Consider the following 26043-nt stretch of genomic DNA (forward strand, 5'->3'; position numbering starts at 1 on the left):
GAACTGTCATCTGAGGTTTAAACCCCTCCTTTTACTAACATGCAGGATGGAAAGTCATATTTTTGTATATTTGGAAAGATACCAGTATGTTAATAAATAAAATACAATTGCATTTTTAAATATCTTTAAAAGTTACATCTTTAAAGAAATGTATTTATGACCAGGGGTGGTGCAGTGGCACCATGTGTTAGATGGCATAGATTACTTAGATTGCAGGCACTGACCATCTCCAACAAGAGAGTTTAACCACCTGCTTTTTGCATTCAATGTCACTTTTATTACCATGCTCACCCCCAACAAATCCTGAATATCACTATTAATGAGAAACTCAACTGGTAGAGTTACATAAATACCATTACTACAAGAGCTGTTCATGGGTTGGCTATTCTGTGTTGAATCTTTCACCTCTTACCTTCCCAAAGTGTCTCCACCACATACAAAGCTCTTCACTTGTCTGGATGGCTGCAGCTGCAATGAGATTGAAGAAGCTCTCAGCATCCAGGACAAAGCTGTCCATTTGAACATCACCCACTAGCATAAAGATCCTTCCCTTCCACCACCAGGGTACATCTACAGCAGTGATTCCTGACCTTTTATGTGTCACAGCTCACTTTTTATACAATAAAAAAAAATTGAGATGCACTTCCTATTTTCTGCAATTGAACCGCCCTCTAACAAAAGCATTTTTATCTCTAAAACCTCCTAAAAACCCGTCAAGCCATCATCTAACACAATTTTCATTAGTTTAAGCAGTTTACAATGAAAGCCCTATCATCAGTTGCACATCAAAAAGTATTTTTGTGCACAATTTAAGTGTTTCCCATTAACAATTTCAATTTTTTTCAATTTCTTTTTAAAATCTGCATTTCTCAGTGAAAAGTAATATTCATAACACAATAGAAAAAGGTTCAGTATTGTTTTTTATGTAAGCTGCTCTTGATAACGCCAAATTGCACAAATAGGCTGTGAGAAACGGAAGAGTACTGCCATAGTGCGATCTGAAATAGATGGATATTCTTGTCCCGCAGGCAGCCAAAATGTGTACAGAGGCATCTCGGCAAACTTCAGTTTCAGTGTACAATCAGCTATGGAAATTCCTCTTGTTCTTTTAATGACAACTTCTTTGCCATTCAAAAGAAAGTAAACTAAATGGACCATATACCCAGTCAGTCTTCCAGACTTGTGGAGGAAAAGTACCATTCTAACTTCTGAAGTAGTGTTTTAAAATATGTGGAGGTGAGGTTGAAAATGGTTTTGCTAGCAAGATTTGCTGATGTCACCTTGAACATCTCAATTGGTCCATTTGCCACTTTTTCCTGTCAAAGGGCCAGTTTGGTCTGAAGCCTTAAAGTTTATCTGTGGCAGTCAGAATGTTCCCATTTATTCTCCTGCATTTTAACATTCAGGTGGTTGATTATATCTGAAAGGTATGCAAGCTTAGCACACTGAGTCATCACATGTTAAATCATGCAGAGCAGAAAGCTCTTTATCAGGGCGTTACAGAGCTCAAAAACACGGGACAGCACCTTGCCCCAAGACAGGCATTGCAATTCTTTGTGCATGAGTAAACTCTGGTACTTGGCTCCTATCTCTTCACACAAAATATGATATAAGTGCAATTTCAAAGGACATAATTTTAAATAATTCACGCTTTTCGCTGTTTGACCTTATACTGCAATTAACTCGGGCAGCATTATTTTGGTAACAAGGGTTTCATGGTGCAGGATACAGTGGCTGACCTGGATGTCAGGATTCTGTTCTTTCACCTTTCTCACAAATCCTTTGACTTTTCCAGTCTTGGAAACTGCTCCATCAGTGTAGGTGCTATTGCACTTGATCCACTTAAGATTCTTTTCCTCCAGATAAGCAGTTGTGATGTGAAAGGTCCCTCTCCAGTCGTGTGACTGAGCAATTCCTTGCAAAAGAAGAAATTCTCTTTGATAGAATCTCCATCAACATATCTGACATGGGCAATGAGTTAGCAGTGCCCGCTAATATCTGTGAAATCTGCTGGGCAAATTCTCCACTCATTTCTAATTTCTCTTGAAGCACCTGTTCACTATCAGCTGACATTTCATCAATATGCCGTTTGATTATATTATCAGAAAGAGGAAATTTGTCAATTTCTTTGGCAGCATCAGCTCCCAACATTACTCTCAACACTTTTGCATGCTAGCAGAATTAAGGTTTCAGCAATATGTGTGACGACTTCAATTTTGCCACAAGCTCAACCACTAGGTAACTTGCCTTCTGTGCGTTATCTGAGACCTGCATACACTCCATCATACGTTGGTTTTTGCTTTATGTTTTATTCTTTTGGGTACTTGAAGTGTTGTATATCCTGGCTGGCAAGAGAATGGCGTTTTGTATTCAAATGGCGCTTCAACTCACTTGGTACCTTGCAGCATTTGAAAGCTTCTCCCTGCAAATTAGGTATTCTGGGACAGGGCAAGTGGCACCATGAGTCCATAAAAATCTGAAGACCATGTAGCTGTAACTATACTGTCTGTGTACAAACCTCACTTATTTCTCTTTAAGTTCTGTTGTTTTGGCTACATTTGAATCAGGGGGGTTCTTCACTTCTCTTCAAGAATTTATCCATGACTGTATATCATATACTATATGTGAATCTTGATCCAGCAGTGTTTCCTCTTTATCTATTTGTGTTTTGCATTGTCTCGTTTTACACAAAAACGCATGAATGCTGTTTTTCGGGTACCGTGGGTGACCACACAAATTGTAATATGGTTGATCTTACTCCTGCAGCAGCATTGTCCATGTGCAATAATTTTTTCAAAGGAAACTTGTGGTAATCTGAGGTGCAATACACTTTTAAGAGAATGTGAGCAGGTTGACCACATGATCCCAATTGCTGTGTAGCGTAGGCTACAATGTTAATCAGTAGTTTAGAATAGTGTCTGGTTGGAGAAGCACACGTGTGTTAGTGCTCTGTTACTTGTGTTAATAAACAGCATGTGCTTCATCCTACACTGGTCTCTGCTTCTGCAATATCTTGTTTACCAACCCACCCACCATTAGGTAGGCCTGCAACTGTGCTTGCTGAGCAAAGCGAGCCCACAGAAAGAACATAACAACTGGTGACAAGCCAGTCGACAATACCAAAGAAAGCTACAAAATTCAACAGAAGTAAATCAGCCATACCTTACAAGGCGATTGTAAGTACAGCTTTCATCATAGTCGTCGAAGTTATCCCCCTCCAGTATGGCACAGTTTGGCTCTTTCGAACCGTTTGATCAGACCACCGATGACTGGTCGCATTATATTGAATGCTTTGTGTTTTTTTTGGCCAACGACATATCGGGGGAGGAGAAGAGGCAAGCGATCCTCTTATCGATGTGGCAGTAAAACATAATACGGTCTAATTTGTAGTCCAACGGCACCAAAAGCCCCAGATTCCAAGAGCTTTGATGAGTTGGTAAATAAGGTACCGCAGACGCAGAGACCAATGTAAGATGAAGCACATGCTGTATTAACACAAGTAACAGAGCACTAACACAATGTGTGCTTCTCCAACCAGACCCTATTCTAAAATACTAACTAACGTTGTAGCCTACGCTACACATCAATTGGGTAATACAATCACATGATCAACATGTTCATGTTCTCTTAAAGGTGTATTACACCTCAGATTACCACATCCTTTACTCAAAAGTACAATTTACAATCTTTACAATATATCAACTGTTTAGATAAATAAGCTATTTACAAATTCAGTCTCCCTGGAGGCTTCTTCAAACGTGTCAAACGTCGTAGTTCGATGACTTCAGATGGTTTATCCAAAGGTAAATCTTGTGAAAAGCTACTTTCAGCCGAAACCCTTGGTAACAACGCAGCATTTTAAATTTAATTCAAGGTGTCGCACCCCTGGAGAGACAGTCGCTTGCAATGTAGCAGCCTTAAAACAACTGACAGAACACTGAGAGTTTGGGATGTCAATAACCAACATGTTAAGAGAACGATTAGTATGTGGCATTAATGAAGACGTCATTGAGAAAAGGTTGTTGTCAGAAACAAATTTAGACTTCAGCAAGGCACTGGAGTTGACACTTGCAATGGAAAGTGCAGTCAGGGATTCAGAAGCAATCAAGGGAGCACAAAATGGTGTCATCCTTAGCGTAAGGAGGGAAGCACCAGTTAGAAATAGCGCGGAAGTGCTTGGCTCCGCGGAAAGGCGGGAAACAGCCACCATTAACAGACCAGCAAAAAGCAACGGCTTAACAGAGATAACCCACAATAATAATGGCAGAAATGGAACCAGACAGCCTGCAAGCGAACAACAATATAAAAGAATTGTGTTTCTACTGCCATTGTAATGGGTACATTATGCGATATTGTAAAGACAGGTTAAGATAAAACTTTAAGCAAAAAGTTAGAAATTGTGAAATCCACATAATAGAGGAGCCAGAAGAAACAGAGTCAGATATTTATTCATTAAACAACTTAAAAATGGGTAAAACAGAACCAATCTACAGGACGGTGGAAGTCGAACCCGAATGGAGGTGGATACAGGGGCATCCACTACAGTTATAGGGGAACATACATTCAAATATCTGAATGGAGGAGACCACTTATTAATTCTGGAAAATTCAGATGCTAAATTAAAGACGTTATACTGGTGAGGACATAGGAGTAAGAGGTATATACAAGGTTCCAGTACAATATGGAAATCAGTCTGTTAACCTACCCCTAATAGTGATAGCAGACAGAGGACTGAGTCTCCTCGGAAGAAATTGGTTAAGAGATTATTCTTGAGACACTCCTGAGATCCCAATCAGAAGTAGGAAATGTTACTGTTTGGAAAAAGGAGTATGTAAAGTCACAACAAAAGGAACTTGTAGAGGTGACACTTCAGGGCAGAGTTCAAGTTGAAGTCAGTAACCTCCAAAAAGAAAAAGAGAACCTGCTGAAGGACTTTCACTTTCGCAAGATTCTCTTGGATCCCAATTTGTACCACCAAAAAGGTCTGAAAGAAAGAATTCAGCATATCTCTGGCCGAGATGAAAAATAAATTAGCCGAGAAAACACAACAATGCTTAACTCTCCAGGAAACAACTGACAAATATAAAAGAAATGGAAGAGCTGGAGAATCAGCTATGTGAAAGCCAAGAAGCTTTAAAAATATAGACCCCTGAGTTTTCAAAGGAGCTAACAGATGAGGGAATGCTGGAAGACTCAACCACTGAGTTTACTCAAGTTGAGCTTTTATACCCGAGCCTAGTCTGGCCAGTAAGGAAATTGAAAAGAAGGCTCAGACTAAAGTCAGCACTACAAAGAAGAAAACCCATCAAAAGAAGACTTGTAGGAAGAAAAAGTGGAATTGCTAACAAGGCCCCGACATTTTTTTTTAACACATACCGTGTTGAATTTAGCCTTGCCCAACATCCTGATTTTGAGAACCTTCCTGACAGTTGATCTTCATATTGTTGAACTTGGAGGAGAGGGGCAGCAGGAGTGCATGCAATTTGGTCCGAAAGGGGGTGAAAACATTTCCATTGGGGCAATTAAAAACCATGACAGAGAGCAATAGTTTAAGGCCATAAAAGAGGTGAGAGTGAGCTAGTATTTAGAGTCATAAAAGCAGTGATAGAAAGCAAGAGTTAAAAAAGTTATTAAAGTGGTGATGAAGGGCAAGAGTTTTGGGGTTCTCTGGTTTAGCCTCTGATTTCACGGCATGCTTGAGCAACATTCATGGCACACCAGTGTGCCACAGAACACTGATTGGGAACCATTGATCTACAGGATGCATTGCAGCAGCATGCCAAGATTTATATGGCGCAATTCTGACCTCCTCCAACTAAGACAATAAGGGCATCAGTTGCTTGTGAATGCCACTGCAATTCCCCTTCAAGTCACGCATCATTGATATTCCTTCAATCATAATGGGAATCCCTACTGAACTCCTTCCCTACCTAGAATTGTGGGAGCATCTTCGTTACAATTGACTGCAGCAGTTCAAGTAAACAGCTCACCATCACCTTAAGGTCATGATCATGATCAATAAAAGCCGGACTTTCCATGAAGTCCACAGAATCCTGAGAATGAATTCAAACGTAATTTCCTATATGAACAATGTCTATGCTCATGACCCTCAAAAGAGGAAGGGAATAATTGAATGGGAACAGGGGTTGCTACTGCTATTATGAGCCTGAGGGTGTTGGGGGAAAGCTGAAAACTAGTTGTGGTCTCTTAACGATCTGCTGCCACCACATAGGGTGAGGGCCTCGATGTAGACCTCGAGGGATCTGTCTCTGCGTTATTTATGCTAAGCAAGATATTGAGACTGACGAGGGTTCTGGTTAAACGCAATTTCATGAAGTTAATTACTAGCAGCTCTGCACAGGCCTTGATCTAACCTGGGTCCTAACAGTTACTTAGGCTGATTTACTTGACTATATGCCTGACTCAAAAGGTATACATAAAGTCTTACTGATACAGAGTATTACACAGTAATGAACATCTGCAGTAGAGATTAGAGGTAACAGTGAACATCTAACATGGAGGCTGTACCTGTTACCCTCCAGCCTTACACACGGTAATGTTATAGTGATGTCACTATGCAGCTTCTTAAAGCTACATGTCATTGCCTCCACTGGCATGCATACAATATCACAACAAGTTCTTACCTAACCTTCTGGTTTTGAGAGAGGTGACCCAGCAGCACCTGAAGATTCACAGAGACAAACAGAAGCTATCCTTTTCTTTGGAATCCAAATATTTGAACATTTTCCCAGGAACTCATTATTTAAATGTGGTCTCCCAAACTAATGATTGTGGTAATATAAAACTTTAAACTGATTCTTACAAACTCCCTTAAGCATCAGCTTGGCTCCCCATGGAAGCACACAATTTGAAGTGAAGCTTAAGCTTAACGCTGCTGGTCACAACCTCTATTTTCAACTCGGTGCAATTATTGCCTGTGTGTCAAGAAGCAAGTTTGATCAGTTATTACTGCACATGCTTCTGAGCTCTACAATATCTGGAGTCATTGGCTAGGTCACTACAAACTTTAACACAATTTAGGTTGACATTTCAGTGCCATGCTGATGGAATGCTGTATTTTTGGATTAGTTGTTAGACCAAGGACCTGTCTGAAAGCTCAGTAAGATATCAAAGGCCCCATGGGACTATTCAAAGAACAGGGAGTTTCTCTAGCTCAAAAACAAAATACTGTAGCTGCTGGAAATCTGAAATAAAAACAGAAAATGCTGGAAAGACTCAGCAGATCTAGCAGCATCTGTGGAGAGCGAAACCGAGTTAATATTTCGAGTCCGTATGACTCTTCAGAGCTCTGAAGAAGAGTCATACGGATTCGAAATGTTAACGCAGTTTCACTCTCCACAGATGCTGCCAGAGTTTCTCTAGTAGCCTGGTCAATGTTCCTCCCTAAAATATTTAATTGGCTGTGAAGCAGTTTGAATAAATTACAGGCATGAAAGATGCTATCCAAATGAAGCAGTACTGCTGCCCCAGAGTAGATGCATATTGTCAAAAAGATGTGACTTCAGTCAGTACAGCTATTGCCCATTTTGAGCACATTCTAATAATGGTGTTTTCATTTTAAAATGAGTAGTTTTAAAATAAGGGAACTTTCCCAAATAATGCTGCTGGTCATGACCTCTATTTTCAGTTTGGCGCAATTATTGCATGTTCGTCAAGAAGCAAGTTTGGTCAGTTATTACTGCACTTGCTTCTGACCTCTACAATATCTGGAGTTATTGGCCAGGTCACCTTATTTAAATGGCATTTTGAGACAGTGGGTATTATGGCACAGGTAAGATGCTCTTTAGTCCACCTCTACAATTTTAGCCTGCTGCCCAAGTAGCTGCTTTTTTTTTTTGTTGGTGTTCTGTTGAGAGGTTCAAACTTGGATCCTTGGGTTCACCAGTTCTGCTGCTCCACTCTTTCTGACATCAGGGGCCATTTATGGGGTGGACAAAAGTTACACCCACCCAGGCTAATATGCAAAATGGCTACGGATAGGATTTTGAGCGAAGACCCAGCATTCTCAGTCCCTGCCAGAAATCCACCTCTACTGGGTCTCTTAGGGTTTGACTTCCACCCTCAGAACTACATTAAAGCCAAAGAATTTTGGCGCCAGCGGTTGTATAAGTGATTTGACGTGTCACAACATCCTGTAATAGCCAAGCTCTGCATTTGATGCATGTTTGGTAAGTTGTTACTTGTTACTTATTCATGTGTTTCTGTGCTTAATACATAAATTACATTAAATTAATATGCATGATCGTTGTATCACCTCTCCGGACACCATTGCTGCAAAGGAGGTTTAGAGTGGCAGTGGTTTTTTTTTAACCTAAGAAAATATACACTTAACCACTAGTTGTGATGAATGATGGCTGACTCACTTTAAACTTCCTTAACTAATGGGGTAAAGTATGAGCACTGACTTTGCAAATACATAGTTACTTTAAAATGGAATTGAATGATGTAGATATCACCCTTCATTATAAGCAGGGTAGCTTCAAAAGTATAGACACTTATTATTTACTCCCTCTTCCAAACCACATAACATTGTAACACATGGGACAGGAAGAAAGGGGTGTGGGGAATACACATCCATACAACGTGATAGTCTCAGTGGGCTGCAATGAATGGCACAATATAAATAAAAAGAAAATGAGAAAAACTCTTCTATGATGGGCAAATGCATCATGACAGCTTGGCAAAAAAAATGTTTTATTCTTTACTGTCAGACTTTGTCACCTTTTCTCAAGATTAATTCCATCAAAAGTACTGCCCCACAATATACTTCTGAGTATATGATGACCCCTGAGTCATCACATGATCCTGCAAAATTTCAAGTCTTTAATATGTTTTCATTCAGGGTATTTTCCAGTGGGTTTTAACTGCTTGGACTGGGAGCCTGGTGGCCGGGGTTTAGTACCTTACGGCATTAATTTGCAGGTTTTCGGTTTGGAAAACTTGCATTAACTGGAGGTCTACGTGAAGGTTTCTGTTTCCCTCCCTCTCACACTCCACGCCCTACAAACGAACATCAGCCAACCTTCCCGATGGCACATCTGATTGACTGACTGTAAACATCACCAACCGCAACCATGTAACTTACCCGAGTGCTGAAGTCCCAAGTTTCAACCTTTCATGGAAAATCTCAACTGCTTGAGGGCAGGCTAGGGAAGATGTGGCCATTTGCGCCACAAGTAGAACATGAGGAACAGCTCAAACATGTGTCTGTGGCCATCCAAGTCAGACCATCTCCAACATACAGAACTGCTGCCCTGAGAGATCCATTCCTGGTGGAATCACAACCATTCACACTGTGTCAGCTGAAGCTGTTGAATGGATTGTTAACCTTGACATCAAACTATTACTGCTTCTGCAGCCATATGAATTTTAAAAAAACTCTGGGTATTAATTATTCATTGCCACTGTTTCCAGTTCCATGAATCTCGAACCCCTTTCCCAGCTCTTTCTAGTAACCTGTACATTTCCCTTACCCCCAACCCCCCCACCCCCCCGCCACTCCATTGCCATTGCCAACCCACATCAATGATCAAAAGATAAAAGCAAAATACTATGGATGCTGGAAATCTGAAGCAAAAACAAAAATAGCTGGAAAAACTCAGCAGGTCTGACAGCATCTGTGGAGAGGAACGTACTTAAGGTATGTTCTGTATGACTCTTCATCAGAACTAAGGGAAGATAGAAATGAAATTAAATACTAGCTGGTTGAGGGGGGTTGTGACAGGTAGCGCTGGATAGAGGGCCAGTGATAGGTGGATGCAAAGAAGATTGCCAAGATGTCATAGACAAAAGGTCAAAGGGGTGTTGATGGTGGTGTTATTAGGTGTAGAATGTGCTAATGGTGACATTAAGGGTAGAAAACAGGACGAGGAAGTGACAGCCCTAGTGGGGGTGGGGTAGGGGGAAGGGATTGAAATGGGCTAAAAGATGGAGATAAAACAATGAATGGATTTAAAAATCATGGAAATAGGTGGGAAAAGAAAAATATACATATATTTAAAAAAAAGAACTCATTGTTAAGTCCGGAAGGCTGAAAAGTGCCTAATCGGAAGATGAAGTGCTGTTCATCCAGTTTGCATTGAGCTTCACTGGAACATTGCAGCAGGCCAAGGACGGACATGTGGGCATGAGAGCAGGGTGGTGTGTTGAAATGGCAAGCAGCAGGAAGGTCCAGGTCATGCTTGCGGACAGACCGAAGGTGTTCCGCAAAGCGGTCACCCAATCTACGTTTACATCAATGATCTGGCCAGCCAAGGCTCATATTCTTCACTGATGGTAATTAGTACCTATTTTGTAATTTTAAAGAGTTTAATGGTGTCACTGATATTAAAAATAGAAGCAGACCCATATTCATGTTTGATTTGGTTTTGGCCTGCTGATAAATCTTTGTCTAAAGCAGCTACAACACAATACAAATCATCGACATGCATCAGAACTATTCTTTATCCAAAATGGAAAAATAAGTCATGAGAAATGAAAAGAAGCAGTGAAAAGAAGCAGTGCAAAAGAATAAATCTGATGGAAGAGTGAGAGAGTTCGAGAGTGTGACAGAGCATCATAGAAAATAATACAAAGGGAAAACAAAAGATAAAGACCAGCAAGCATGTTCAGGAAATAAAAGTGAATGACTGACCAGAGTAGGAAGACACAAAGCGTTAAATGAAGATTAATAACAGGGAATTAATTTCCAGTGCCTTTCTTTTAACAAAAAAAAGGAATTGTCCCCAAATTTTAGAACGAATCATTTCCTCTTTAGCATTTAATTAAAACAAAACTAGGGGAATAATACTTTAAAGAGTTTTTCCAGCAAGACCTTTTTTAAACTCAAATAGTTCAATTGTTTCAGACTTATTTGTTGATTTATGAAGAATCTTTATTGCCCTGCACATGGATCTGACTTGGAAGATTTAATGTATCGCATAGTTTTTTATTCATTCATGGGATGTGGGCGCCGCTGGCTAGGCCAGCATTTATTGCCCATCCCTAATTGCCCATGAGAAGGTGATGATGAGCTGCCTTATTGAACTGCTGCAGTCCATATGGGGTAGGTACACCCACAGTGCTGTTATGAGGGAGTTCCAAGATTTTGACTCAATGACAGTGAAGGAACAGCAAAACATTTCCAAGTCAGGATGGTGAGTGGCTTGGAAGGGAACTTCCAGGTGGTGGTGTTCCCATCTGTTGCCCTATCCTTCTACATGGTTGTGGTCATGGGTTTGGAAGGTGCTGCCTAAGGAGCCTTGGTGAGTTCCTGCAGTGCATCTTGTAGATGGTACACACTGCTGCCACTGTGCGTTGGTAGTGGAGGGAGTGAATGTTTGTGGGTGGGGTGCAAGTGGGCTGCTTTGTACTGGATGGTGTCAAACTTCTTGACTGGTGTTGGAGTTGTGCTTATCCAGGCAAGCGGGGAGTATTCCATCGCACTCCTGACTTGTGCCTTGTAGATGGCGGACAGGCTTTGGGGAGTCGGGAGGTGAGTTACTTGCTGCAGGATTCCTAACCTCTGACCTGCTCTTGGAGCCACAGTATTTATATGGCTAGTCCAGTTCAGTTTCTGGTCAATATTAATCCCCAGGATGTTGATTGAGTGATGGTAATGTGATTGAATGTCAAGGGACGATGGTTGGATTCTCTTTTGTTGGAGATGGTCATAGCCTGACACTTGTGTGCCGTGAATGTTACTTGTCACTTGTCAACCCAAACCTGGATATTGTCCAGGTCTTGCTGCATTTGGACATGAACTGCTTCAGTATTTGAGGAATCATGAATGTTCTGAACATTTTGCAGTCATAAGGGAATATCCCTACTTCTGACCTTATGATGGAGTGAAGGTCATTGATGAAGCAGCTGAAGATGGTTTGTCTGAAGACACTGCCCTGAGGAACTCCTGCATTGATGTCCTGGAACTGAGGTGATTGACCTCCAACAACCACAACCATCTTCCTTCATGCTAGGTAAGACTCCAACCAGTGGATAGTTTTCCCCCTGATTCCCATTGATTCCTGTTTTTGCTAGGGCTCCTTGATGTCACATTCGGTCAAATGTTGCCTTGCCTTGTCTTGATGTCAAGGGCAGTCACTCTCACCCCACCTGGGAAGTTCAGCTCTTTTCCCCATATTTGAACCAAGGCTGTAATGAGGTCAAGAGCTGAGTGGCCCTAGCAGAACTCAAAGTGAGCATCAGCGATCAGGTCATTTTTAAGGAAGCGTTGCTTGCTTAAGAGTTTTGCCAACAGTGGTAATTCTGTGGCATAAATGATTCAATGCTCTTGCCTTTGAACAATAAAACCTTTCTACAGTGGAAGTTTTGCTTGGTGGATCCCAAGTTAGGAGTCTGACAGTTGGCCCCACAGCCCACCCATCCAGTAGGTTTTCAGTGTTGATGGCCTGTACAAATCACCGTGAACATCTTAACATCCTTCATGTTTCAGCTGTACTGTATCTATCAAATTGACAGCAATGCCATTTTAAGAACACTCTAAGTAAGGAACAGTTAGTTATACAACTAAATCACATAATTTTGAAACTAGGGGAAATTTGAGTTCCAATCACCCAAACCAATATAACTTCAAGCGAAAGCAGCCTGTACGACTTCTCCTAAACCTTCCCTCTTATTTGAATATGGGCATACGGTTCTGCTCAACAGATGATGCTGTTTTTAATTTTAGAAAAGTTGTTTAATTTTGGCTTTTTTCCAATATTAGAAATTTAAGCATGATCCAGACTGGTCTCTTTCTGAACTTAAATGTTAATTTTTAAAATTGACTTGTCATTTGGCAGTTACTCAAGACAGTCTCGCAACTGATGCCAAATACCAAACTTCTCTTGGCCTAGCTTTGGAAGAACTTAAATAGAACAAACCAGAATGATTTCCCAAACTTGTGTGCTTCCACTTCACAGACTCACGGAATTGTTACGGTGTAGAAGGGGGCCATTCGGCCCATCATGTCTCCGCTGGCTCTCCAACTGAGCATTATGACTTAGTACCCCCACTTCTCCTGTGTTTTTCCTGTACCCTTGCACATTCTTTCTATTCAAATAATCATCTAATGTCCTATTGAATGCCTTGATTGTACCTGCCTCCACCACACTTCCAGGCAGTGCATTCCAGACTCAAACCACTTGCTATGTGAAAAAGTTTTTTCTCACATCACATTTGCTTCTTTTGTAAGTCACTTTAAATCTGTGCCCTCTCGTTCTCCATCCTTTTGCGAGCAGGAACAGTTTCTCCCTGTCTATTTTATCCAGCTCCCTTATGATTTTGAAAACTTCTATCAAATCTCCTCTTAGCCTGCTTCTCTACAAGGAGAACAGTCCCAACCTCTCCAATCTCTCTTTGTAACTGAGGCTTATCATCCCTGGAACCATTCTTGTAAACGTCTTCTGCACTCTCTCCAATGTGTTCACATCCTTCCTATAGTGTGGTGCCCAGAATTGTACAATACTCCAGCTGAGGTCTGACTAGTGTCTTATATAAGCTCAGCATGACCTCCTTGCTCTTGTACTCTATGCCCCTATTAATAAAGCCCAGGATGCCATATGTTTTATTAACTGCTCTCTCCACCTGTCCTGTCACTTTCAATAATCTATGCACATATACACCCAGGTCCCTCTGCTCCTGTACTCCCTTAAGAATTGTACGCCTTATTTTATATTGTCTCTCCATGTCCTTCCCACCAAAATGCATCACCTCACACTTCTCCGCATTGAACTCCAACTGCCACCAACTGCCCACTCCACCAACTTGTCTATGTCCCTTTGAAGTTCTACATTGTCCTCTTCACAGTTTACAATGCTTCCAAGTTTTGTATCATCTACAAATTTTGAAATTGTCCCCTGCATACCAAGATCTAGATCATTAATATATATCACGAAAGGCAAGGTTCCCAATACCAATTCCTGCGGAACTCCACTACAAACCTTCCTCCAGCCTGAAAAATATCTTTTGACCATTACCCTCTGTTTCCTATTACTCAGCCAATTTTGAATCCACATTGGTACTGTTCCTTTTATCCCATGGGCTGTAACCTTTCTCACAAGTCTGTTGTGTGGCACTGTATCAAATGCCTGTTGAAAGTCCATGTACACTACATCAACAACATTACTCTTATCTACCTTCTCTGTTGCCTTTTCAAAAAATTCCATCAAGCTAGTTAAACATGATTTCCCCTTTAGGAATCCATGCTGGGTCTTCCTATTCAACCCACATTTTTTCATGTGACTGCTAATCCTATTCTGAATAATTGTTTCTAGAAGCTTCCCCACCACTGAAGTTAGATTTACTGGTCTATAATTACTGGACTTATCCTTAAAACTTTTTTTGAACAAGCCCATAATGTTTGCAATTCTCTGATCCTCTGGCACCTCTCCTGAGTCTAGGGAAGACCTGAGAGATTATGGCCAGTGCCCCTGCAATTTCCACTCTTTCTTCTTTCAATACTCTTAGATGCATCTCATCTGGTGCCTTGATTACTTTAAGCACAGAGAGTTTATCCAACACTTCCTCCTCATCAATTTTGAACCCTTCCAGTGACATTGTTTCCTCCTCTGTCACCGTAGCCTCGGTAAAGATAAATGCAAAGCATTCATTTAACACCTCAGCCATACCTCCTGCCTCCATGTGTAGATCCTCTTTTTGGTTCCTGATCAGCCATACTCCACCTTTTACTACCCTCTTACTATTTATGTGGCGATAGAAGACTTTGGGATTCCCCTTTTTGTTGGCTGCCAGTCTTTTCTCATAACCCCTCTTTGCTTCTCTTGTTTGCTTTTTCACCTCCCTTCTGAACCTTTTGAATTCCACTTGGTTCTCAACTGTATTTTCTACCTGATACCTGTCATAAGCACACTTTTTCTTCTTTATCTTGATTTCTATCTCCTTTTTTATCCAGAGAGCTCTGGATTTGTTTGCCCTACCTTTCCCTTTTGAGAGAATATACCTTGACTGTGCCCAAACCATTTCTTCTTTGAAAGTAGCCCAATGTTCAGCTATAGTTTTTCCCACCAACCATTGGTTCCAGTCTATTCAGCCCAGCTCTGCTCTTGCCCCATTTGAAGTCATTCTCCCCCAGTTAATTATTCTTCCTCTGGGTCGCACATAGTCCTTTCCTACCATCGTGCTAAACCTTACGATACAATGATCATTGTCTCCTAAATGTTCCCCCATTGACACTTGATCTACTTGGCCCACCTCATTTCCAAGAACCAGATCCAACAGTGCATCCTTTCTTGTTGGATTGGACAAATACTGCTATAGACAATTCTCCTGAACACAGTCTAGGAACTCTTGCCCCTCTCCTCCCTTTACACTACCATTATTCCAGTCTACATTCTGGTAATTAAAGTCCCCCATTATAACTACTGTATAATTTTGCATCTCTCTGTAATTTCCCTGCAGATTTGTTCCTCTACATCCTTCCCACTAGTCAGTGGTCTACATACTACACCGAGCAATGTAATCGCATCCTGTTTGTTCCTTAGCCTGAACCAAATTATTCTGTCCTTGAACCCTCTGGGACATCCTCTTTCTCCAGCACTGCAATGCCCTCCTTAACCAATATTGCTACCCCTCCTCCTTTTCTTCCTTTCCTATCTTTTCTGAACACCTTGTACCCAGGAATATTTAACACCCAATCTTGCCCTTCCTTGAACCAGGTTTCCGTTATCGCCACAACATCATATTTCCACATGGCAATCCAAACTTCTAATTCCCCAATCTTATTTACTATACTCCGTGCATTCACATGTAACCCTGATTTAGACTTCATGAATTTCTCACTTACTCTGACTCCACCGTTAACTTACTATTCTCTCTCCTAGTGCTGTTTATCTCTCCCAGTAGTTTGGTTGAACTTGTGCTTGTTGAAGGAAAATGCCAAACTGGCCCTTGGAATGCCCTTTTTGGTGTTGTTGGAAGGCCTGTGCTACCCAGAGACGTTAATGAAATAGATCCTTTATGATTGTATTCAATTATAACAATTGGTGTGTACTACTTACAAATCTCAGGTTATCAAAGGAATATCTTTGAAGTGCACATATTACAGAAGGAAAGTTTTATGTTCAAAAATGTGACAGATTTTCCCCCTTCATTCTCCCCTCTCTCCTCTTAAAGGTGATGTCTGTAGTTGGCCTACTGTGGCCTTTAGTACTTCAACCACAATGATCATTGTTCATGTGTAATACTAGACAGTGAGCTCTGTGGCTTGTTCAATCACAAGTGAGCCCAACCCCAAAATCACCTGACCTTCACATATGTTCACTTGCAATAGCATCCCTGGGTAGTGAATACTCTGGCCTGGATATCGAACAGTCTTCCTCACCTTCATAATCCAATTGTGAGCTGATGCTGGATGGATTGCAAATTGAAACTAGCATCTGGAATTTCCACAAGGTTTCTTCCAATCTTGTACTGTGGCCTTGGGTCAATGAGATGGGTCCAGGGCTTTTGGTGGTTGCTGAACTGAATGGCTTCAGACTTCCTGACATTCAAGTGAAGGAAATTGTATGACTCATCCATGACTTTGATTTCAATTTGCCTATTGACATTATGGAGGTGGTCATGGGGTTAAAGGAACTGCTGGAGAGTTGGCTGTTGTCAACTGACATGCGGAAACACACAGTGTCTTAGATGATGTCGCCAAAGGAGTAGATGGGTGAAGGGAGCCAAAAACAACACTTTGGAGAAATGGTAAGGTGACTGCTGAGAAGTCATTGCTGGAGATATTCAGGCTATGTTGAGCTAAGTAGGAATGGGACTGCCAGCGGTGGAGGAGGATCAACCATGTTCAATACTACAGAACAATCAAGAAGAGCAAAGGGGGATATTAGCTACTTTTGTACTTGCAGAAGATATCACTGGTGACTTTGGCCTCAGTGCAGTGGGCAGTAAAAAATAATGGACTGAAATGATACAGACAGACTTATGGGAATGGTGAGGGTACAACATGATAAAGGACCATGATAAGCTATTTAAGAAGAGATATTAACCTTGCAACTCACTTTGCTGAGTAAGAGATTGAGTTACATCTTGTAGTGTGTATTGAATGCTTGGCTCATATTGCTCTCTGACTGTTTTATATGCAAGTTCTAGACTACCAACCTCCGTTTTATATAGTTAACACTCACCGTTGTAAAGATATGGATATTAATTTTTGGTGTGGGTATCCTTGTAAAAGCAACAAGCTACCAGAAGATAACACAGAAGAATTGTGGCCTGTGAGAAAGTGTTTCAACTTCCTGTTAATACATGAGTGTTTTTGATACGTGGGTAGATTAGTACTGTATAATTATTTAAAAATTAATAGGCACACTAGATTTTAAATTCTTGCCAAATTTGAATGAGTGCTGGGTTTATTGTAATGCTTTTAAAAGAAAATACAAAATGCGCAGCCGTTTCTGGAGTACCTCAAGGAGCAGTAAGTAGAGATATATTCTATTAAGGGACAAGTAAAGCCGAACATGCAATGTCAGTAAATTGTGGGAAGTAAGGCCAAATTAAGAAATGCTATGAGGAATGGTCATGAGACTGTTTTCTGAGGTCAGTAAAGCTTGGAGCTTGACCAAAATAAAAGCTGTTCAATTAAACAAGAGGTTTATCCATACATTAGTTCTGGTGGTATTTTCCAATTTTTGTTGAATAAATGCTGCATTAACTAATTTTGCTTCCGCAATTCATAAAATTTTACAGATTGCTACTCCCTGACCAAAGAAGTCATGTGTAAAATTTCAGTTTGAAATGTTGCCTTTGTTTCAGATTATCCGGAAAGATCATTCGAAAGTTTATTGTTCTTTAAACTTTTTCTAAGATCTGTTTTTAAATTCACTATTTTGTTCCTGGCTTGACTTGTCTAGAAGTTAATTTATGTGCATGGTTAGAGGCAGACTGCATCAACATTAATCTACAATGGACAGAGGAGTAACCACCGCTCTCCTGGAGGAAGATGTCGAATGCAAATAAATAAAACAAGTTATCTAGAATACATTTTCAATCCAAGTCTTTGATTGAATGAGATAGTTAAACATCCTGAACTTCTGCAGGGAAGGAAAAAAGGGAAAGGGGAAAAAAAAACAAAAATCTAAGTGCTGATTTGGCCGCATGGAGTCGGGTGGGAGAAAAAATGGCAGCCGGAGCATGGTTTAGGAAGTCCAGCCTCTGTTTCTTGCACCAACCATTTTCAGGGGCACTGGAAAGGAGGTGGATCGGGAACCCACAAGTTGTGATTAAAGGCACCAGCGGCGCCATTGTACTTGATGCTGAAACTGAACTTCCAGCATTTTCAAGAAGGTGAAGGAGTTTTAGAAAGTCTCCTAAACCGCGGCAGCAGAGTCCAGTTGCGAACAGCACAGGAAGCTATTTTTGCAAGGGTGAAATAGTTTTGGAAAATTTTCAAGTAAGCATAGCTTTGCAGTAAAATGAGCAAGAAAGCCCCAGGGAAGGTGATGGAGCTGCACAAGGGAGTTGAGGGGAAAGGGGCAGGGCATTACATCCATGGCAGCTCAGGCTGAGGAAAAATTTGCCACTAACATGGCATCAAGTATTAGGTCAGGATTCAGAAATACTCTCCCAAGAAAGGAAGGAAGGCCACTGGAAACGAGTCCAGCTGTCTTGCACCTGAACGCAATTGAGGCAGCAAAGTAGCAGCATCGTGTGGCATAGGGAAGGGTCCCGGTCAATGAAAGGGCGAACCTCAGGCGGCAAAGTCAAGGAGGAGGACCTGAGAATACTCTGAGCACTGGGTCTACAGCGACGGCTTGCCTCCTGGACGCGTCCAAGTGCAGGTAAAGGAGGAGACTGCAACTGCCCAGTAATGGATATCTGTGCCCTCCTTAATGACTACCTCTCACTTGGGGCCTATTAATAAGTGGTTCTTCTGGTAGCAATGAAGGTGACTGACTCTCAATTTCTTTACCAGGGGATCATTTCAGGACTTTACTGCTGACCTATGTAGCATCTTTCGGTTGGCCGCTCACCACTACATCCATTCCATCACATGCCCGCTTCACAAGGGGCGCTGACTTCATCAGCTTCCCACAAATGTAGCCTCAAAAGTGCAGACAACCATGGATTTCACTGCAATAGGCGGCTTCCCCAAATTCCAGGTTGTAATTGACTGCACCACATGGCCATCTAGGTACCTACGAACATACCTAACAGCTTTATAAACAGGAAAGCCTACAGGAAAAAGAACAAAATTAATATCTCCAATCTGAACCATGGAAGGAGCCCATCAGCGAATAGAGGAACTAGTCCTGAAATGCTTTCTAGCATCTTCAGCCAAAAATGCTAGCCAATCCCAGCCAAGCTATTCCAGTTTAATCATGATAGGATATTTAGCTGACAATATAGATTTCTCTAGCAAGTCCTAGCCATCAAAAAAAAAAAGAGGGCAGTAAATGGCCAGACCTATCGGCCTCTTCTGTAAAGTGATGGAAAGTGACCTCAAAAGTGCCATCGAGAAATAGTGACTCACTAATACTTCTCTCCCCCATGCCCTGTCAGTTCTCTGCCAGAAGCAATTAACTCCAGATCTTATCACAGCCTTGAAGAATCCTCCAGTGGCTGGCAACAAGAGGAATTTCAATCTACACCTCCTGACCTTAGCAGGACCATCATTATTGAGTCACCGCCATCACCATTAACTGAAAGCTGAACTGGATCAGCCATGTTAGCTAGCTACACAAGCAGGGCAGATTCTGAATATCACCATGTTGTAAGCCTTAACTCCTCCGATAATGAATTACGAATGGAGCTGAATGCGCTGCCCCTGGTCAATCATGGTCAATAGGCCGAGAACACTTTCCTAAAAGAGCTGCCATTGGTGTCCTGGGGCTGTAATGATTAGAACAAGCAAAGCCATGTTCCTTTGTGTCAGATATGATACCAGCTACGCCATGAATCTTTATATTTACCTGAAGGGGCAGGCTGAGCTTTGGTTTAATATCTTATCTTAAAATATAGCACTCCTTCAATGCTGCACTGAAGCATCAACTTAAATTGTGTACCCTAGTGGGCTTAAACCCACAACCACCTGATTTAGAGGTGATTGTGCTAGAGCTGAGCCAAGCTGACACATAACAACTGTCACATTATCATCTGGGAGATGATTTATAACCATATCAGCAATTGGCTTATGCTGTTTTTCAGGAATGGTAGAAGAACCATTCAAAACTTAAGGACTACTAGCATGACCAATTATTCTGTATTTGCTTTTGAATATTTGATGCACTTAATTTTTTGTGATGAAGCGGCTGGTTAATAAAGGGAATGCTGTAGATACAATGTGGATTTTCAGAAAGCATTCGATAAGCTATCTCCAAGAGGTTTATTAGAAAAGTTCAGATCCTTGGTATGAGGAAATATAGCAGGATGGATAGAAAGTTGGTTGACAGATAGCAAAAAGTACTGGAATAAATGGCTGTTGTTCAGATTCTAGAAGGGTTGGAAATGGTGTATCTCAGATATCGGTGCTGGGTCTACTTTTATTCTCTGTAAACAGCGATGGGTTGAACTTGGGCAGATGGAGCACAGTCTTTCTTTGATGATAAAAGAAGGTGAAAAAAGGGAATTTTGCAACAGGATGAGTGGATAAAACATAGATGTGTAAATGTAAAGTCCAGACAAGTGGCAGATTCAATTTAGCACGAGGTATTACATTTTGAGAAGAAACAAAGAATGGGAATATAGACCCACGGGAAGGACATTGAAAGGTGTGAATAATCAGGGTCCTAGGGATTTAAATACATAATTTTTTACAAAAGCGAAGTGAGAGCCAAGAAAAATATACCTATAGCCTTGTGGCTTTGTAAATAGGGACATAAGAGTACAAGAGAATAGAAGTAGTGATACAGAGCTCCAAAACACTGGCTTAAGTAAGCATGCAATTTTGATCAACCCATTATAGAAAGGACATTAAAGCAGTAGAGAGCATATAGCATAGATTCACTAGGGTGATACCAGATATGGGAAACTAATGAAGAAAGAGTGATCTACTCTAACTATTTCCCACTGGAGCAGAAAAGGAAAATGTGTTTTAAAAATTTTGAAGGATTTTGATGGCATGAATAGGAAAAGACTATTTCCTCTCTCTGGGCGGAGGCTATTACTTTAAAATTGGCATTAAGAGAGCAATAAAAGAAGGTAGAAGATATTTATTCACGCAGCAGGTTATTGGAGCATGGATTGTTTAATGATAGGGAATTATTAAAGCAGAAACCATTAGATTCTTTAAGGGAGCATGAGATAAAGATTTGATACTGAGGAAGATCCATCGCTGTGAGGCAGTATTAGTTTTGGATTGCTCTAGCAAGGAGCCAACACAGACAAAATGGGTCAGATGGTCTTTTTTCTGTGCTGGAGATGTCTGTGATTCTTTGCCATTGTTTTATTACAGTTATTTCAATAAATTATATTAGTTAAGTGGTGCACATTGTGAGAGCTCAGCTCAGAATATCGCAGGCCTTGTAGCTCAGTTTGTAACCCTCCTGCCTATGATCCAGAAAATCTCGGCCAAGGAAGGAGTGTTCATGATGTGGTTCAACAGATTGTTCTTCAGCCTGCAAATCCTTCCAGCACTCCACATCATTCTCAAAGGAAAGAAAATAAACAAGTTCAGAATATTTAAAAAAAGCAGCAGAAGTGTACATTTATTTTTCCTTATCGTCTTACCTTAAAAAAAACTTTAAAGACCATTTTAACTCTCCACATCCAGACCAAGGCTAAAGCATTGATCGCCCACAGGGTTCGTTATGATCCTCCAGCATTATACTGGAAAATAGTCTCTCTGTGGTGTGTCTGTGGTGCGCTAGTCGATGAAGAACATTCTGCATTTTTTGTGTTTATCTGTTTGAAATGGCATTTGGTAATTGTATTTTGGATCTGGTGATTATCATTTTGTCTTCGATTCAATTGTACTATCAATACAAGATGGTATTATATTGCTGATAACCTCACCACACCTAAAACACAATTACTACCTTATGTCAATGCCTTCCACTTTTAATACATGCAGATGTTTGGCTTTTACTTTTACGTATTGTACTGTGAAAATTTGTCTTGGCTGCTATTCTATCTTCAGTTCTTCCTTTAGCTGTTAAGAACTAAATTCTGCAAGTCATTGAAATGATAAAATAACACAAGGACATCCACACCTGAAAGCACGCAGCATCATATAAGTGGCAATGCTATAAAGCAGTGTCTCTGGTGGAATTTAGGAAAATTCTAGGAGTTGACCCTGGTTAATTTGCTTTATTGACAGTTACCAATGAGCAAATATTTGGCATGACTGAACAAAGTAGTAGATTGTACAGTTCCTATTTTGTGGTGTTTTGCAGAATTGGCTCTCCATTTGCTTCAGTGCAAAAGAAAATATACAAAATTTGTGTTTAATGATGGACTTCAGTCTCAGTGGTTGTAGGTGCTGACGGTTATGTGTAGTATCTATCTGGGAAAGAGAGGAAAAAAGGGTAGATGATGGAGTGTGCTACCCTTCCACCTTTTTTTTGTCTTACCATGGTTTGCTAGGGAACACAATGGATGTGCTTTAATACATGGAGGGAAAAAAATGATCATTTGCAAAATTGATTTGATTTGATTCCAATGCACTCCCCAAAGCACTACAATTACGATTCCCGTTGTCTGTTACTTCATACACTTAAAACAATGTCAATAGCTTTGATTTCTAAACTGGTCACTCCATGTGAGACAGGGCTAGAAATGGATGTTTGGGCTTGTGGGTTGCTTTAGTGAGTGCCCATGGTCCCATCATTTCTAAAGAAAATAATGCACCTCTTCTCCTTCACAACTGGCAGAAGTGTTTCATCTCAGGATTCATGAAGATATACTGGATCTTAAACTTAAGACAAATCTTTCCTCTAGTTACCAATTAGTAGATGCTTACATAGGCCATATAGGGAGAAGAGACGGGCAGCAAGATATACTAAACACTGCTTGTTACTGGTACTACATGAATCAGTACTGAACCTGCATTGAGGCAGTATTAGAGTTGTAGTTAATTCCATGAGGCAACTGCAACCCACACCCTACAGACTTAACTCCACTTCTGCCTACAGTTTTGTAGTTTTATAGTGGGCTCCAGTCTGTTCCTCACTCCCAAATTCTGGTGATCAGTGCTATTGGGGATAAAACTGATAAATCCAAATATTATGTTTAATGGAGGGATTTAGGGAGCTGGCCTGATGGCAACATTGTATGAAACGTGAAAATTTTATTCTTCAATGTAATGTGTTTCTTGCAGCAATGGCACAAATAGTGCAGACGAATGGAACCCAGCCTCTTAGCAAAACATGGGAGCTCAGCTTATATGAGTTACAGAGAACACCTCAGGTAAATACAATAATTCCATCTATATTTGTACCCTGAAATTGATTGTACTTCTCAATGGACTATGCCTTTCTATAACAACTTACATCTATACAAAAATTAGGGTAATAGCCTGTGGATCTATTTTAGTAATCTCTTAGAGGGGAAAGAAAAAGTGCTTTGTTTTCTTCTAAAGCTAACAGCATGTTTTGAAAACTGGCACAATGAGGTTTGTGTGAACAGGATAAAGTTAAACAAATACTAAATTTAAACAGATATTGAATTTAATTAAATATTAATTAATCTACTCCAAATTATGTACCCAAAAGCACCAGCAGTAGTTGGTTTGGTTAGAAATTTATGCATCAACATGCAGTCAGACATGAATCCGAGTTTCAATCTTACTGGTTAAGCTAATGTAAAAGAAACCATGGCACTATTTGAAGAGGAGGAGGAAATTCTGATAGTGTCCTAGCCAGTATTTCTCACTCAACCAACACTATTAAAAACAGGAACTGGGTGACTCACATTATAGGTGTTTGTGGCATCTTGCTGTGTAAAGTTTTGCCTACTACAGTTTCTCATTTAGCTGTGAGGACACTTCAGTAATTAATTGTGAAGTGCTTTAGGACATTCTGAAGAAGTGAAAATCACCACATTAATGCAGTTTGTTCTTTATAAATTCCTGCATCTCTAATATGAATGTCTCAAAATTTGCAAATGTAACTGTTCTTCAAAAGGGAGGGAGAAAACAAATGGGGAACCACAAGTCAGTTAGTCTGACATCCAGTTGTCAGAAAAGTCCTGGAATCTATCCTTAAGGAAGTCTTAACAATGCACTTAAAAAATTATAGTATCTTTAGAGGAAGTCAACATGGTTTTATGAAAGGGAAATTTTGTTTGACAATTTTATTGGAGGATGTAACTAGGAAGGTAGATAAAGGGGAATTAGTAGATGTCATATATTTGAATTTTCAAAAGGCATCTGATAAGGTGCCACACAAAAGCTTAATTATGCAAGATAAGGACTCCTGGAATTGGGGGTAATATATTAGTGTGGATGGAGGATCGGTCAACAGAGTAGGGACAAAGGGGCATTTTCAAGTTGACAGGTTCTGATTAGCGGACCGCGGCAAGGATCAGTGATGGGGCTTTCAGCTATTTACAATCTATATTAATGACTTAGACAAAGAGACAGAAATTAATGTACCTAAGTTTTCTGGTGCTATAAAGCTAGGTGGGAACAAGAGCTTTGAGGAGATGCAATGAGAGGGACAGGTTAATTAAGTGGGCAGCAAAGTGGCAGATGGAGTATAATGTGGGGAATTGTGAGGTTTCTCACTTTGATTATAAAAACAGAAAAGCAGAATATTTTTTAAAAGACATGAAATTTGTAAATGTGGATGTTCAGAAGGACTTGAGGATGCTCGTACAAGGAACACAAAGTTAACACGAAGGTACAGCAAGTGATTAGGAAGGCAAATGGCACATTGGCCTTTATTGCAAAGGGATTGGAATACAAGAATATGGAAGTCTTGCCACAATTGTACAGGGTTTTGGTGAGACCATACCTGGAATACTGTACGCAGTTTTAGTGTCCATATTTAAGGAAGGATTGGAGTCAGTATAGCGAAAGTTCACTATGATCTTGGGATGAGAGGGTTTGTTCTATGACAAGAGGCTGAGTAAATTAGGCTAATGTTCTCTGGAGTTTAGAAAAATGAGAGATGATCGCATTGAAATATACAAGATTCTGAAGGGACTTGACAGGGTAGACACTGAGAGGTCATTTCCCTTGGCTGCGGAATCTAGAACACTGGGGCACAGTCTCAGGATAAGGGGTTGATCATTTAGGACTAAGATGAGAACAAATTTCCTTTGAATCTTTGGAATTCTCTATCCCAGAAGTTTGTAGATGCTCTATTGTTGATTATATTTAAGGCTGAGACATATTTTTGGCCTCTCAGGGAATAGAGGGATATGGGGAGCAAGCAGGAAAGTGGAATTGAAACCAAAGTTCAGCCATGATTGTATTAAATTGCGGAGCAGGCTCAATGAACCATATGTTCTGCTTCTGCTCCTTGCAGAGACACAAATTGCAGTGGGCAGCAAGGGGGCTCAGAGAAAGTTTTCAATCGATATTAAGAATGTAATAGGAATGGACATCTCTAATTTTGTTAGAACTAATTCTTGATGTTCTGGAGTATAATTATTTTTAAAGTCACATATACTTAGAACTCACTCATGTAACAGCAACTTTGACAATAAATAAATACATGCTTTAAAAAAAATCCAACTCAGCAATTTCCAAAATTTTCTTTTTTAAATGACTGGTTCCCTCCAAAAGTGTTTAAAGCAAGCATGCGGATACTGGTAACCCTGAAAAAAATACATTCCAAACTTATTGTTACCTCATTTTCCTCATTCCTGCAATCTTTCTTAGCTGCTTATCTTCTTTCTCCCTCATATTTCCTCCCTTCCCTTTTGTCTCTCTTCTTCCTTTCTGTTTCTTACACCTCCTTCCCCTCTGTGTATCTCCCTTCTCTTTGGCCTGTCTCATCTTCCCTCCAGTGTTTGTCTCTTTTTCTTTCCCTTTTGTGGCAGTCATCTTATTTTTCCAGTTTGTCCCTGTCTCTGTCAACTTCCCTTTTATCTGTCTCTCTCATGTAATCCTTTTGTCTTGCTTTCTCTGTGTATCCTTTTTTT

General features: G+C 40.5%; 1 protein-coding gene across 3 annotated transcripts in view; it reads left to right on the forward strand.

Annotated features, from left to right (window-relative positions):
- The window catches only part of LOC121288830 (E3 ubiquitin-protein ligase RING2), a 60751-nt gene that overhangs the window by 13912 nt on the left and 20796 nt on the right, over nt 1-26043 (forward strand). For 2 of the 3 annotated variants that reach the window (XM_041207598.1, XM_041207599.1), the window contains exon 2: nt 23273-23361. In XM_041207598.1, the coding sequence (XP_041063532.1) occupies nt 23275-23361 (87 nt within the window). In that variant the 5' untranslated portion in view covers nt 23273-23274. Of the gene's footprint in view, nt 1-23272; nt 23362-26043 lie in introns of those variants that run through there. The other variant, XM_041207600.1, reaches the window with a different exon arrangement.

This window comes from Carcharodon carcharias, chromosome 16, assembly GCF_017639515.1.
Source record: "Carcharodon carcharias isolate sCarCar2 chromosome 16, sCarCar2.pri, whole genome shotgun sequence".
In the NCBI taxonomy this organism is placed as follows: Eukaryota; Metazoa; Chordata; class Chondrichthyes; order Lamniformes; family Lamnidae; genus Carcharodon; species Carcharodon carcharias.